This window comes from Camelus dromedarius, chromosome 8 (genome assembly GCF_036321535.1).
Source record: "Camelus dromedarius isolate mCamDro1 chromosome 8, mCamDro1.pat, whole genome shotgun sequence".
Classification (NCBI taxonomy): domain Eukaryota; kingdom Metazoa; phylum Chordata; class Mammalia; order Artiodactyla; family Camelidae; genus Camelus; species Camelus dromedarius.
In genome coordinates, this window is record NC_087443.1 from 52330526 (window position 1) to 52347692 (window position 17167).

The window sequence follows — 17167 nt, forward strand, 5'->3', positions numbered from 1 at the left end:
TTTATGTCATGAAGATGAAAATGGTGACCACCACTCCCTAGCTTCTTGAAACTGTGTTCAGTTCTGTCACACTATTTGTCTTTTGCTTTTTCTCCCTTATGTATCACCTTACCTTTACTCCCTTCAGTCGTTTAAATACAGTTCAATCCTCAGGGTTTACCATTCTCTGAAAAGTATACCCACTTACTATCTCACCTTTATATGAGTGGCTCCCAGATGTATGTCTTTATTCCTGGCCTCTTTCCCACACTTTGGGTATACACAGTATTACTAGCGCCTTAACCTATCCAAAACTAAACTACCAACACTTCTCTGGCTTTTACTTACCGTGACTTCCCAATTTCTGGCCTTTAATAGGTCCATTCTAGTCTATCAGCCATAACCTACATCTCTTTTTTTTCTTTCATTCTTTTTTGCTTCTTTTCCTCTAAATCCACTTGCTTATCAAATATTGTATATTCTTCTTTCTGACTTCAGTTTTTCTCTTCCATTTTGACTTACAGAGTGGTATTAGAATTGGCCAAGGCACAGTCATGTCATGTCCATGCTTTAAAACCTGCCAGTCTTTACATCACCTATAGGATAAGAACTAACCTTTCAAGACCCTAGTGAAGGGATTTAGCTCTATTGATATAATCCAGCCCCAACCTACTTTAACCATACTCTTCTGCACTCCACTTCATTGTTCTCTGAATATATCTTGTTCTTCATCTTCTTATTTTTGCTTTAGATTACTTCCTCTTTTTGACATCTGGCCAACTCTGACACATCTTTGGAATTCAGCTCAAGTATCACCTTGAAGCATTACACAGCTCCTTTAAACAGAACGAGTTACTTCTTCCTGTATTTCCATAGAACCATTGTGCATTTATCATAGTACATCACACTACTGCAGTTTTTTAGTGTACCTATCCGTGTCTCAGAGCCTTCCATACACACCCTTTACTACTACTGCCATGCACATTCAAGCGGCAGTTCACTGAGAACAGATAACCCCACAAGGGGAAAGTACATTGGAAACACTGTAGAATCATAGTGTCTTTCTTTTCAATATTTATGACATATCAATGCCTAGAATAATCTTACTGAAGCACCATTTTAAAAATACCTCCTTTGCTCAAAACCTTCTGTGTTTTCTTAATTGCTTGTTAAGCTTAAGTTCAAATTCTTTAGCCTGGCCTTTGAGATCCTCCATAATCATACTTGTTGTCCTCCCTATTATGCTTAAGACACTGAGTATATGGCTGGCACCAACTACCTTTTTAAAGTTTTGCTTCTCTTTAAGGAAGAATGCATAAAGTTCATGTCTTTTGCCCAGGCCAAACTGATTTGCTCACTGTCCTGTGTCCTTTTCAGCATCTTGTCTTTTAAAATTCTACCCACTCTTCAAGATCCAGTTTAGTTTCTGCCTCATTTATAAAGCTTTTCTGACCATTTCAGCCAGAAATATTTCCCTCTTTCTCCAGACCCATGTAGCAGTCCTTTACATGTCAGACATACATAGCTGCCTCCCATCTCTTTACATGCCATGGTTCATAACATGAGAGATGGTAATTTTTATATGGCACATTGGAGTACACAATGGGTTTAGCGTCTAAACAATGGGTTTAGACTTCTGGTGAAAGCTCCTTATGGCTGCTTAAAAGTACCGTAGCAAAAATGAAACATGTAATCTCTTGTACTGGCTATAATTTCCTTAGAAATGAGAGACGGAAAATTTTCTCAGAATACCCCATCCACATGGCAGCATGGTGCTGTGAAAAAAGCTGATGCTTTGGAGTTGAGGCCTAGGTTGCATCCACGCCTTTTTACTTAACCATGAGGCCTTGAGCAGGGCATTTAACCCTTCTGGGCTTTTGTTCCCTTATTTATTTAATATGGAAATAATTATGCTTGCAGAGTTTATGAAGATCAGAGAGAGAGGGCATGGCATGAATATATGCTTAGTAAATGATTACTTTCCTTGTGGTATATTTCCCTTTCCCTCTTTCAGAATGTGTCATGATTGTGGTTATAACTCTTTGATGAATCCAGATACTTTGACTTCCATTCCAGTTGGGTGAACAGACATACAAAGGGATTTTTAGTCGATGGTATAGTTCCTGTTCAGAATACATGGGATGTGACACTTTTAATCCTGAGACAAAGCAAGCAGTTTGCATTTTTTCCATTGTTAAATGGGGTGTTCCTTACATTAACCAGAGGATGGTTCTGTAAGTATGTCCTGAATTAAGGACATTACTTTTTCTCTTTCTTTAAACAGTCATGCGAATACATTGTTAAGGCACCATATATAATACAGCAACAACAATTTAAAGCTTGTTTCATTGCTCTCAGTCCTATATTCTAGAACTCTTCTATTCTGCTACACTCCAGTGTTCATCAGAGTGATCTCTAGGGCAGGAGCCTGTGATTTACCAGATGTTTCAAATAATCCAAGATAAACACCTGCAGTTTGAGTCTGCAAAGATAGGCTTTACTGCCAGCTGTTTTATTAGATAACCATACCTACCTTGCTTAGTTAATTTACATGCCAGTGAGAAACTATTCTATTGATGAGTAAAGTTTCCTCCCCTTTTTTCCCCACATACTTTTAAAATAATTAACTTAGACATATAAACAATGATTTAGTCACAAATGAACCCTGTGAAGTCAGGTTACCTTTGTCATCCATCATTTCCTAACTGGTTTGTAATATCTGGCTTTGTTCTAAAACCTTTCTGCTCCAACCACATTGGTCTTCTCATTGCAACGATATGCTCATTTCTATCTCTAAGCTTGTTTCTGCCGATTTTCTTACTTCAAATACCCTTATTCTTTTCATTCTCCAGTCCTCATCTCACCTGTAGTTCTTCGTTCTCATGAAACCTCAGCTTTTTCATCCTGTATTTCATGTGGTCTTCATCATATTTCTGTATGGTCACTAACATCGTTTCTTGGCACTTTATGTTTTGTGTGGTTGTTTTTATGTGGTCCTTCTTGCATATATTTGTTCCTTAACTAGACTGTATATTTCTTGTGACATCAAATAATGAACATACTTAATAGGTACTCAAGTTGATTAAGAGATCTTGAATACTTAGATTTAAGACAGACCATGTATTCCTCAAACTGTTTATAAATTTTACTATTAAGAAGGATATGTAACTGGAAAAAAGTTATAATTTTAAAATCATGTAGAATTAAATAACTGATCTTTTATAAAGAGTGGCATGTTATACATACGGATTAGTGATATTACCAATGCCAATAAGGCTATACATTTATTTTAAAGAATAAGTAATATTCTTTAGATTGGTCTAATTTAGTTCTTCATATTATAATAGTGATTTGTTCTTTGATCTCTGAACTGAGCATGATAATTCCCAGATCTCTCTTTATAAACTAATGAGCCCTACCTTGGCTGGTGGAAAAGTGTGGAAGTAAACAGTGAGTGTGTATATCAGCAAACAGGCAGCATTTAGAAAACCCAATGGAAGGAAAAGAAGAGTAGAAGAAAATGAATTGAGGACTTTAATGAATATTTTAAGCAGTAGTTTTGACCTATGAAGAAGAACTGGGGGGTGATTAGGGATCCAGGACTTTTTTCCACCGAATGGCAGGGTGCCAAGCAGAATTGTTTTATGCATTAATTTAGGCAAGAAATGCATTCATAAAATCTAAGCAGAGATGTAAAGTTGACACCATCTTTCTCATCTCTATAGGTGCCATTATTGCTACTGTTAATTTGGTGGTTATATATGTTCCAGGCGATTCTTAACCAGTTTCATGATCACTTGTTTAATCCTTTGCAATAGAGAATCTTAACATAAAACCTTTTTATGCTGAGAACTCCTTTGACAGTTTAGTTAAGCCTATGGGTTTCTTCTTAGACTGTTTTGAAAGAATAAAACAGAACATATAAGTCAGAAATGAAGCAATTTTGTTGAAATAGTTATCAAAATATTAAAAATCTGGCATAGTAGTATAGGCTTTAACACATTTAAATACAAAATCTATTGGTTTATCTATTATCAATGGATAATTTCAAATTAGTGATGGGCTAAATGTTATTTTGGGATCTGTACAGCTGTAATATGAAAATTTCTGGTCACTGTACTAAGTTCTAATTGCTGTACTGCAAATATGACAATGGTTTGCTTACATTCATCATTGGAAAAAAATTTAAAATTTTCTTAGAGTTTAGTGAAAATAAAAGTGTAATTTTTTTCCCATCCAGGTTTATCAGCCCCGTGAATTTTTCATGGACCTCAAATTAGGAACCCCTACCTTACAAAAAAAACTCTGAAAGAGATTGTCATTAAACCTAAAATAAGTGGTGAGCAGGAATTTGAACTCAGGCAATCTGGCTCCAAAGCCCAAATTTTTTAACTAGTTAGAATATCCTGAACTTAAAAAATCTTTTCCCCAAATTTAGCCAGCTTTTTTCCTTAGAAAAAAAAAAATCTCAAGCATTTTATTTACTGTTTAAATTTAAAACCAAATGACTTTAAAGTATTTACTTTAAAGTTGAATGTAAAATGAAATTTTATTTTTGTATTATGGTGAGTCGAGGAAACTTACAAAGGGGAGAAATATGGAAAAAGGAAAGAAGAATAGCCAGAGCAGAGGTTCTCAAACTTTAGGTATCATGATTACCTGAAGGACTTCACAATGTTGGTGATTCCTCAAAAAATCAAAAATAGAATTAGCATATGACCTAGCAATTTCACTTCTAGGTATATACTCAAAAGAATTGAAAGCAGAGTCTCAAAGAGATATTTGTACACCCATGTTCATAGCAGCATTATTCACAATAGCTAAAACTTAGAAGCAGTCCTAGTATCTATGATTAATGAATGGATAAGCAAAATGTGGAATACAATGGAATATTATTCAGCCTCAAAAAGGAAGGATATTCTGCAATATGCTACATCGTGGATGAATCTTGAAGACATTAAAAAAAAACTAAATACTGGATGATTTCACTTATATGAGGTACTTAGATTAGTAAAATTAAAACACAGAAAGTATACTGGTGGTTGTCAGGGGCTGAGGGGAGAGGAGATTGAGGAATTGTTTAATGAGCACATAGACTTTGCTTTACAAGATGAAAAGAGTTGTAGGGATGGGTGGTGGTGATTGATGGTAGCACAAAAATTTAAATGTATTTAATACCACTGAACTTTATACTTAAAAATGGTTAAGATGGTAAATTTTGTATTTATATATACTTTACCACAATAAAAAACATAATTTAAAAAGCAGTTAAAATAAAAATTTTAAATGTAGTGTTGAGTCCCATCCTCAAGAGTTTCTGATTCTGTAGGTCTGGGGTAGGACCTGAGAATTTGTATTTCTAGCACGTTCTCAGAAGATACTTATACGTAACACTAAGCACTGCTTTCTGAGAGATTGGAGGATTGAAGAGAGCAAGGGGAGGAAATGACTTAAAGGAAAACTGTTATTTAGAATTTGGTCAGAAATTACCACCTCTTCTTGGGTGTAGACTTTAAAAGGTTTTTGGCTTTGTCCTTTGAAATAGAAAATAGCCAATTATATTCACCTTTTAAGGGTATTAAAATTGCCATCCCATAAATTATAACATTAAAATATGTAATAACTTAAAATAGAATTAAAGTTATATTGATCCTGCAATGCAAATATTATGGTATTATAAGTAAAAATTTTTAATTTCAAAATACTTGGTTTTATATTTGTTGGCTGTTTTTAGCTGAGAAATGATCTGAGCCAATAGCAGAATCAAGAGCATATTTTTGCCCTGTGTGAGAAACAGAAGAACTTGGAAGACTCAAAGTCCTTGCAGTGGGAATTAGGTTTATTTAAGTCTTTTCCGCTCAAGTTCCTGTCAGTAGGAAACAAAGCTGTTGACAAAAAATACTGTGTGTACATATAAAAGCTCTTAGGAGTTTACATTATATTATTGTTCTGGGGCTATCTCATACCCAGTTTCTCACGCTCTGTAACAAGATTGTTTGGGTTGCACATGATGGAGAATCTGCCCCCAAACTGGTTAAACTAAAAAAAACCCAAAAGCTGTGGGTTTATGTAAGTGAGCAGTGCAAGGGTATATTTAGCTTTAAGCACAGCTTGATCCATGTCTCAAATAAAGCCATCACTTTCCATCTTTCAGCTTCCTCTGGGTTCTTTAGGCTCCACATGGTGGCTCTTCTGGCAGCAGTAGCCTCACACCCTTATTTAGCTTCATGCTTTTCCTGCCTTCAAGCCCAGTAGAAAACAAAGTCTGTTTACCAACTTTCTCAGCAGAAATTCTGAAGTTCACTCTGATACAACCAACTTTAAGTGCCCAGCCTCCCAATCACTGTAGTCTAGGGCTTGGGATACTCCCTTAAACCAATCTAAGGATTGCTCTTCCTGGAGCTGGGACTATGGGACTACCTGCCTACACTACGTACATAGCTGATGTTGCAGGGAAGAATAGTTTTCCTTTAAAACTGGGGGGTACTTTTTCCTAAAGAAGAGGAGAAATCATGCTGTACATTAAACCACAAGTTTCTACTCTCCCCTCTAAGATCTTAAGAAACTATAAACCCATCATTTTTGAACACCTCTTTTCTCCTTAAATGGAAGGAAGTGAGGAATTGGGGGATGAATAACTGAAATAGATTACATCAAGGAGGGAGTAGGGTATGAGGAAACAAAGAGGGAAGGCATAATTTTAAGACCTTCTCAGGTGATGTTCCTGATCAGTCTGTTAGACTTTTTTTTTTTTAATGAGGAAAGAAAAGATTGCTATACATGTTTTGTTCTCTCTCCTCATTTCTAATCCTAAAGACTAATAACTCTACCTTATAGGCTTTTTACCCCAAAACATTCATATGACCATTTTTATAAGCTTTGAGTTAATTTCCCATGTTCCTGGCCCTTATTTCACAGACGAATGTTCTTTCCATATTAGGTAGCTTAAACTCCTGTACCTAGTAAGGTAGTAAATCAGTTAATAAGTTCTTTAGAACTTAACATTTTCTGTACTGTTATTTATATTAAAATATTTAGTCATCAGAAGCAGTTATTTCTAACCTGAATAAATCCAGTAATTGTCCCTTTCACACAGTTTGCTTTCTCCAGTCTTTCTGCTTTTTTCTACCTGCCATTTTTATACCCTAGCAGTTCTCAAACTTTATTGTACATCGGGATCACCCTGGGGGCTTGTTAAAACACAGATTTCTAGGCTCCCCTCCTCTAGAGTTTCTGATTTGCTAGGTCTGGTGTAGAGCAAGAGAATTTGCAGGTTCACTAGTGATCCTGAGCAATTGGTCCTGGGATGTTTTATTTTTGAGAATCCCTGTAATAAAATCACTTGCCCCTGCTAATTTCTACTATAACTCCTCCCTGAAGCCTTCTCTGATCTATGCAGATTGATTTTTCCTTCTTCTTAAAATGGATGTACTGTGGTAATTTCACTAGAACCTTTAATCAATTTTATTGACTGGATATAGCCCCAGTTAAGTTATAGGGTTTTCCAGATAGATACAATCTTCCATTTATTTTGTTTGTGCAACCACATGGAGCCAGTGAATGCTCAGTAAATGTTGCTGGCAATTTCTATAATTTTTAGTTGCTTGCTTGTTTTGTACTATTATTAAGTTAGAAGTTTCCACTTCATATTTATTTGTATCTTAAACTATAATTTTTAGATGAAGTAATTTGGTGTTGTCGGAAGTTTACATATTGTGGGCAATACTATTTGATCTCAGATGACCATCATCAGATTAACTGTTGAACGACTGGAATAAGTAGAAAATGGATGTGGTAAGTTAGTAGATGTTGAAAATCAGCAAACTTCTTGAGAGTATTGTCATCAATAAGGTTTTTTTGAAAAACATCTCTTCTGTAGCATAATTTAATTTGATCTCTGAACATTAGCTTCAAAATCCAAATTTGTAAGCTGTATACTCACTGTCACTATGAATCAGACAATAAAAACAGGGTTATTGGGATTAACACTTCTAATAAGGCCTAATAAGTGTTCACTGTATATTATCATTCATTGATCTTATCTATCATAGTTGTGAAATTGGAAAAAAATCTGACAGTGCCTGTTTTAAATGTCAGTTGAATACCTTCTAAAAAATAAAACTTGAAGTATTTAGGGGTGAAATACACTAATGTCTGCAACTTTGAAATGCATCAAAAAAGGGATTGGTGAATGAATATGTGGTAAAGCAAATATATAGCAAAATGACAAGGATTGTAGAATCTAGATGTTTGGAATATGGGTTTTCACTGAACAGTTTTTCAACATTTTTTGAAATTGAAATTTTTCCTATTAAATATTGGAGGGAAATATACTTATCTAGAATTTATTGGGATTATAGCTATACAAGTATTCCCATTAGACTGATACATGAAACTGCCATTTACATAAGTCAAAACAGACAAACAGAGGTAGTTTGATTTGGTTCAACCTGTTAAGGCTGTTGTTCTGCATTTTATTTTATTCCCGATGACTGCAATTGGCTCAATTTAAAATTCAGTTCCCCTTAATATTGATTAAGTATGCTGGTTTTGCTGTGCTTAACTAATGTATGTTTCATTGTTGATATGAAAATGTGTAAGAACCTAGAAAGTTTCTAGGTTCTAGATATTCTGCCTGTGTTTTGTTATTAAAATAATACATTTCATGTCCCAAAAGTATACAGATATATTTACAAAATTACCTTGGTTGTGGGGAAAATATATACTAACACCTCAATTAATTAGGTCTATTTGCTCTACACTTGTCAGTTGAAATATTATGAAAAAAACTAGGTTGAAACCCAGTCAAATCGTGGATAGTGGTGATGGTTGGACAACAGTGTGAATGACTTAGTGATATAGAATTGTAGTCTTAAAAATGGTTAAAGTAGTAAATTTTATGTTATGTATATTTTACTGCAATAGATTTTTTTTTTTAAATAAGGTGGAGGAGGAGGCATTTTTTGGATAACCATAAGATAGCATGAAGTCCCAGACAGCTTGCCTGAGGTAGGTTAGAGGGTCAGCGTGCTTAAACATACTACTTATCTCCAATTTTTACCACAGTAGATCATATGAAACCTGACTGAATTTGAAAGCTGAGTAAAAGCACAATTTTGGATATTGTTGCCATGTATTCAGTTCAGAGTTTTTTCCCTATTCTAACTGAAAAGTTTTAATTGGGGCACACAATTAAAATTCATGTTTTACAAAGACTGGAAACGTCACCCCTCTGTGGTACCTGACTTTATAGTCTTTCCCACTGAGCATACTTAAGCTAGTTGTCCTGACAGAAGCCACTTATCTAATTAAGTGAAAAATTTACAGTAGGTAACAAGATTTAATTAGCAGTTGTTTCCAATTGTGCAGTCAAACTTTAATGGTGGGGGTAGGGGAGTGAATGGTGTAGGGTTGAATTGTATTTGCCCTAATGGAAATCAGTGTCAAACCTGTGTTAATTGGGAGAGACTGCAACCTAGTTCTACAAGAACAAGTAAGACTTCATGAAGTGCCCTTAAAATCAAAATGGGAAAATGTTTTAAAATTAGCCATCTATATAGAATTTTTAAAAATTTTTAAAAATCTTGAGATGTCTAGCTTTCAAATATAATAAATATAATTCCCACCAAAAAAGGAAAACCAGTTATACCTATAATGGAAACATAGGCCCAAATTTATCATATCACCATCCTAAAAAAATCTATCCTGGTGTCTTCATCTCTTCTCCCCCTTGCGCTTTTTTTTTTTTTTTTTTAATTTAATAAACATTCTCTCTTCTTATAGTCATACTTTACCAGACAGAGAAATGGGTGGGTTTTTTTCTCTCTCAGTTGAAAATTGAATGAGACCATATGTGAAATCACTTGTGTAATACTTTAGTTCTCCAAGTTCAATAAGTTAAGAGGTTAATGTTGTTGAAATGACGGATACACTGAATTTCACATATTCCTGTAGTTACCACTTCTCAAAGAATTATTAGGTCTTATAAAAGAAAAGCAGTTTCAGGGTGGGCTCTTTGCATTCTGGTTCATTAGAGAATGTGAAGAATTGCTTGAAAAAGGGAAGAGGTTACAAAAACACAAAATTCAAAATCTGCAGAATCTTGTGTATTCATGAGGAAAAACAAAAAGAAGAAAGTACCCTACTAGAAATGTGTTATTTTGTCTCTTCAGTCATATAATATATAGTCTTTTAATACAGAATTAAAAGTTCTATAATATAACATATATCTCATCCCATTAAATAAGAGCTGCAGTGAAGAGGAGGCTAGGATCTTAAAGATGACATTATTTTCTCTTTTTAATTTACAGAAGTTGCTGGGTGTGTTTTGCCACTGATGAAGATGATAGAACAGCTGAATGGGTGAGACCATGCAGATGCAGAGGATCTACAAAATGGGTTCACCAGGCTTGTCTACAGCGCTGGGTGGATGAAAAACAAAGAGGAAACAGTACAGCGAGAGTGGCATGTCCTCAGTGCAATGCTGAATACTTAATAGTTTTTCCGAAGTTGGGTAAGAAGATCCTTAGAAACAACACAGATATATGTCATGTTACTACACATAACCTTATGATCCTACATTTATTTTTAAGTGACCCATCTCTTTGCTTTTTTGTGAATTTCTCTATCCCCTTTCTGTTGTTTTCTCTCTAAATGTCAGACATTTGTTTTGCTAACAGTTTACTTTATCCTTTATATATCCCCATATCCATCCGTTTGTCTGTTTATTAAATGTTCTCGTTTTAGTTGAGTGGATAATGAACTTGGACATCTAGCTGGATAAAATCAAATAACGAAATTCTAATAAAAAACTGACTAAAGAACCTCATTCTCTGGAAACCATTGGTGTGGGAGAAAGAAAACAATAGTGTGTTTTTTCTAATACTTATCCTTAATTCTTCTATTAAGGAATAAAAGTAGAGAAATTAAAGATTTAATAAAAGACAGTGTTAAACTATCTTTGGAATACAGTTTATGTGGATGTCTTTCATGAAAACTGCTTTCCTTTTTCTCTGAATTGGCAGGCAAGAAATAACCAAAGGTCTTTGAGAATGTGGCTAGCATTGAAATAAGTGTAGCATATTGCTTAAAGGAAGCTGTAACTAAGGCTGATATTTAATTTGCATGTTTAGCACAGCCATGTGACTGTGAACTGGTGTCATTCTCTTTGGTGTTTATTCCGTGCTAGTTGTTAAACATTTTTAATATCACCCTTGACTATAATCAAGAGTTATATGAAGGCATTTTGGGTTCTGGGAAGGTCAGAAGGAAAGAATGACTTTGCAGGGAGTAGGATTTGATTAGAAATTGAAAATAATTATTAGATATGTTTTTTTCTAGATGTTATACATGTTGAAATCAGACCCCCTTTTTTATATATAATGAGGCAACATAAATGCAGGTGATGAAGTGCTTTTCTAATGTGAGAAGATTGATGATAAGGGCAAACAAAGTTTCCGTGGTTGTCTATATTTCTCCAACATAATGCATAGAAAGAAATTGTAGCTTCCTATAAAAGGAAAATACTGTAGTAGAGAAAGTAGTGTTCTCAGACATTTAGAATTTATGGACCACATTGATGCATCTTCATGCACACTAATTTTAGATAAAGTAAGAGATTAATCCAAAAATTTTAATTATAATTTCAAAGCATTATTTTAAAATAATTTAAACATTATGGAAAGAAATTACTGCTGCATTCTTTCTCCACATTGATATCTGTCTCACCAAAGTCAGAGTTAAGGTTTCCTTTTAACTGTTTCTTTTCCTACTCTTTAGTTCTGCTAAATCAGAAATTCCACTTTTCAACTATAGGTTGTTGGGAATAGCAGTGAGTATACATGTTTTATATACTCAGATGGATGGATACAAAAATTATTGTAAGAATTCTCACTGAAAGCTACATAGAATATCGAGTGAGGCACTGAATTGACATATGTATGGCACTCAGCAGTGAAGTTAAATATTTCAGTTTGGAAGATGGCAGCGGGTAAATCTGTCCTTGGTTGTTTTTCAGTTCTAGGAAATATGCTTTTAGGTCTAATTGGTAATTGAATGCATTTTTTAAAAATATACCTAATAATAAGACACTGATTTCTTTCTACAACAAGGAAAGAAAATAGCTAGATATTGGAAAAGTCAAACTTTTTGTTTAAGCCGTGTGTATCATGATTTGGTCTTTGTATTTTATCCTTAAGAATTGTTATTTCAGCTTCAAATGTTAGGTTCAAGCTATTCACTATACTGTATGTCATGGAGGGCTGCCACTTGAGTAAGCCACAGGTAATCATAGGAATTTTTTTACTAACCTTACTAGTGTCATGAGGGAAAGAAAAAAATATATCCTTCATTTGAATAGTTTTGTTAGCATCTTTCCTCCTGACAAGATAGAAAAGCAGGGTGTTGTATTTGATTCTTTTTTCCTGATATAACATGCTGAAGATATCTGCTCAGGGCCTGCAGTTTGAATTATATTTACAATTTTCTAGTTTTTAACAGATTCAAGAATAGAAGACTCATTGTCAAATGTCAACTGTTGTCTCTTAAGCCATGTGTGAGTTGACTTTACAGGTTCTGTACTCTTCCTTGTTACACACATGGCTAGTGCTCTTGGCCATATTGATCCTAATGTACCTTTTCAAGTCAAAGTTCAAAAATGATTGTTGGTTAAAGAAGAATCCCTTCTCTATAGCATATTATGTACACACCAAGAGTTGATTCATACTCTAAATACTAGCGATTTTATGTAGCCATGAACCAAAATACTTAAGAACATACATCTGTGATAGTAATTGTTCTTCCTCACTGTATACTGTACCTAATATGTAATATCCAGTAGTGTCATCTGATGACAGAGATTTACCAATAGATTGTTTTCTTTCTGAGTGTATTTGTCATTAATTTTGATGCTGACCATAGTATACGTGTTTTTGTTCAAATAAGTTCAAGTTTCTTGGACTGTAGTTCTTTATCTTTGCTTTCAGTAACAAAATTCATAGTTTCATAAGGCTTTGATTGGTTTACTAGAGTGGTTGAATTATATGAATTCTTCAGTGGCATCTTCTCCTTGTTCTGTAATGTTTCAGTCCATTTAAAAATGTATTACAGTACAGTGGGAACAAGGAGGTCTCCCAGTACAAACTAATAACTTGTCATTCACTGGTCCCAGCCATAGTGAGATAGTAAGATCATACTGTTTTCACTCTATAAGATCATACTATTTATCATTTATGATGTTCTGAGTCAGGTGTGTTTTTATCACTTTACTCTTCAGTGAATACTTTAGAGGCATTGATTCATTTTCCTAGATTGGGGATTTAACACATTATGATAGGAACAAAATACATATTTAACCAATGTGAACAATTCACATGATACCAAAATTTGTTAACTAAAACAAATTGTCCCCTTTTAACTATCCTTGCAGGGCATGTGTGACCCTTGGTACCTAATAACAATTAAGAACCTAAAAGAATTTCCTTGAAAGTCATAATTAATCTTACCTTTCAAATATGTGAAGTGTGTGTGATAAAAACTTTCATTTTTTATCAAATTATCTGTAGTAAACCAGTTAATTGAATGCCAGGGACCATCACTGGTCCCCAGTTGATACTTAAGAAACACTGGCTAGAAGAAGGAAGAGAAGACAGGCAAGAGGAAAGATGCAGAGAGGAAGAGATGATGGTTAACATTCAATAAGATGACCTATGTGTAACAGATTTTTTTTTAAGTTTCCATATGGATTTAGCTTCAGTCTGTCTGGCTAGCTGGCAAAGTCTGCTTCTTTTCTGGTACTTAGTGGTAGCCAGAATGGAGGAGTGGTGGCGAGTGTGTGCTCTTAATTGTCCGTAGGGAATATATTGTGCTTAGTTATGAAAAACTTAGAGGAATCATCAGACTTATACTCATCTCATTATTTGCTACCCATCTTACGGTTTGCTTTCTTCTAGTGAGTTTGGACAGTAGTATATGTGCAGCTACAGGTACTTAAAAACTACTCAAAGTTTGGTCTGAGGACCAACAACATTAGAATTATTGACAGCTGTTAAGAATGAAGAACCGTAGCCCCTTCCCCCCACCTCCAGTTATAATTAATCAAAATCTGCATTTTCATGAAATTGTCAGGTAAGTTATATGCACATTAAATTTAAGAAGCATTGAAACATTAAAATGTGACGAGAATATCAGCTGAAAAAAGTTTGTCTTCCATTAAAAATAAAGCATTTCCATGAAATTTAAGACCAGATAGTTATCTTGTTTAGCTAAACAGGAGGATTCAGAGCAGCTCCATCTTAGGGGCAGAATTCCTGATTCTCACGGGTAGCAGAGACTGTTTCACATTAGATTACTTTTCTTTAATGTCTTTCAAAGAAGTTTTATATTTTGCAGTTTTTAGTATACAGGTCTCTTCTTTGTTAAATGTATTTCTAAATATTTCATTCTTTTTGATGCTATTTTAATGGAATTGTTTTAATTTTATTTTCAGGTTGTTTATTGTGAGTGTATAGAATAGAGATGATTTTTTTTTTTAATTTTGATCTCATATCCTACAAGCATTCTGATCTCATTTAACAGTTCTAAGTATTTTAGTGTACTGCATAGCATTTCCTATATACAGGATCATGTCATTTGTGAATTGAGACAGTTTTACTTCATCTTTTCCAGTCCGGTTGCTTTTATTTCAGTCTCTTGCCTAGTTGCCCTGGTGTTGTACATTCTGTGGTTGTGGATAAATACACAATGATGGGTATCCACTATTACAGTATAATACATAATATTTTTATGGCACTGAAAATCCACCTGTTCATCCCACCCTCCTCCCTAACCCCTGGTAACCACTGGTCTTTTTATTGTCCCCATAGTTTTGCCTTTTTCAGAATGTCGTATAGTCAGAATCTTACAGTATGTAGCCTTTTCAGATTAGTTTCTTTCACTTAGTAATTTATATTTAAAGTTTTCCATGTCTTTCATGGCTTGATAGTTCATATTAACACTGAATAATATTCCATTTTATGGATGTACCACAGCTTATTTATCCATTTGCCTACTGAAGGACATCTTGGTTTCTTCCAGGTATTGGCAATTACAAATAAAGCTGCAGTACATATCTGTATGCAGGTTTCTGTGTGAGCATATATTTTCAACTTCTTAAGGTAAATAACAAGGAGCGTAATTGCTGGATCATATGTAAGAGTATGTTTCGTTTTATTAAAAAACTACCAAACTGTCTTTCAGAATGGCTGTATATTTTGCATTTCCACCAGCAGTAAGTTCCTGTACCCTTGTCAGTACTTCTTTTTGTCAGTGTTTTGGATTTTAGCCATTTTTATCTCATTGTTTTAATTTACAATTCCTAATAACATAGATGTTGATCATCTTTTCTTATACTTATTAGCAATCTTGTATTTTCATTGGTGAGGTGTCTGTTAAGTCTTTCGATCATTTTAAAAATCAGTTTGTTTTCTTATTGAGTAAATTTTAAATAGTCTTGGTGTATTTTGGATAACAGTAATTTGTCAGATATGTCTTTTGCAAATATTTTATCCCAGTCTTAAGCTTGTCTTCTCATTCTCTTCATCTTTCTTCTTTTTTTTTTAATATAGTCATTTATAGCTATAAATTTCTCTCTAAACACTGCTTGGATTTCTTCTTTGACCTATTAATTATTTAGGAGTGTGTTGTTTAATTTTCACATATTTGTAAATTTCCCAAGTGCTGTTACTGATTTCTAATTTCATTCCATGTGATCAAAGAACATATTTTGATTTCTGTCATTTTAAATGACTAAGACTTGTTTTATGGCTTAAATGTTTAGAACTCTGATTAGAATTGTGTTGGATATTTTCATTTTACCTTTCATGTCTCTTCTCTTCTATATTTTTCATCTTTTGGTCTCTGCGCTCCAGCATTATAATTTCTTCTTAACTGTTACTCAGGTCTCAAATTCTTCAGCATTGTCTACTTTGCAGGGAGTTTTTTTTCTGTGTAAGTTCTAGTTGTTTCTTAAATGTGCCTGGTCATTTTTTATAGTCTCTTGCTTCTTGTTCATTTATACTTATCTAGTATTTTATTATATAGTTTTGATGATCAGATATATAATTCCATTTTCTAGTCTTTGATAGCCTAAATCTATTGTTTTTCTTCTGACTCTTGGCCATGATGCTTTATTTCTCTTGAGTGTGGGAATTGTGTTTATATTTGTAGGTTGTGGATATCCTCCAGGTGAAGGAACTCCAAAAAGGATTTGCATTTGCTTTTGGCAGATGCCAAGGGATGATACTAATCTGGGATTGCTTTAATCTCTGGGTTTGGGATTTCTCCTATAGCACAGACAGATTTCAACTTGAAATCAGCATACCAGGTAACTCTGTTTACAAATTCTTAGAGGAAACTATGCTTGACAACAAGGAGGTTTTGTTTGTTGGCTAACTTTATTGTCCTGTGGATTTTTTTTCTAGCTTACCCTTTTGAGGGTTTGAGGGTCAAGCCCTCAACTTTGTATGGGCCCAAAACCTAGTATGACTTGTAAAACTCAGTATTTTAGCTTTTCCTTGTAATTTCTTCATTGAAAAAAAAAAATGTCATCATAGACTTTCCCATTTCCTGGATTTTTGTTATTACTTACAACTCAAGAATACTTGGGTAATATGTTGCTCTATTCTATGCATTTTTTATACTGGCGGTGAGAGCTCATTGATGAGGTTATATATGACTTTTTGGCAAGAATATTTTATAGATGGTTCTGTGTACTTCCTAACTACATCAACAACATGAGGTACATAACATGTAGCTGTCTTTCAAAGAGGAGACATTACAACTGACACTTCAGAAATACAAAGACTCTAAAGAAAATACCGTGAACAATTGTATACCAACAAATTGGATAACCTAGAAGTAAAGGATAAATTCCTAGAAACATACAACCTGTAAGACTGAATCATGAAGAAATCAAAAATGTAAACAGACCAATAACAAGCAAAATCATAAACCTCCCAACAAAGAAAAGCCCAGGACTAGATGGTCTCACTGGTGAAGTCAACCAAACATTTAAGGAAGAATTAATGCCAATTCTTCTCTTGCAAGAAATTAAAGAGGAGGGAACATTCCCAAATTCATTTTATGAGTCCAGCATTACCCTAATACCTAAGCTAGATAAGGACACTACAAGAAAGCTACAAACCAATATCCC

At 34.1% G+C, this 17167-nt stretch overlaps 1 protein-coding gene across 2 annotated transcripts in view; it reads left to right on the plus strand.

Moving 5' to 3' along the window:
- The window catches only part of MARCHF5 (membrane associated ring-CH-type finger 5), a 40669-nt gene that overhangs the window by 4459 nt on the left and 19043 nt on the right, over positions 1 to 17167 (plus strand). Inside the window, exons 2-3 of one of the 2 annotated variants that reach the window (XM_031461385.2) lie at positions 8924 to 8988; positions 10290 to 10492. In XM_031461385.2, the coding sequence (XP_031317245.1) occupies positions 8963 to 8988; positions 10290 to 10492 (229 nt within the window). In that variant the 5' untranslated portion in view covers positions 8924 to 8962. The remainder of the gene's footprint in view (positions 1 to 8923; positions 8989 to 10289; positions 10493 to 17167) is intronic. The other variant, XM_010974286.3, reaches the window with a different exon arrangement.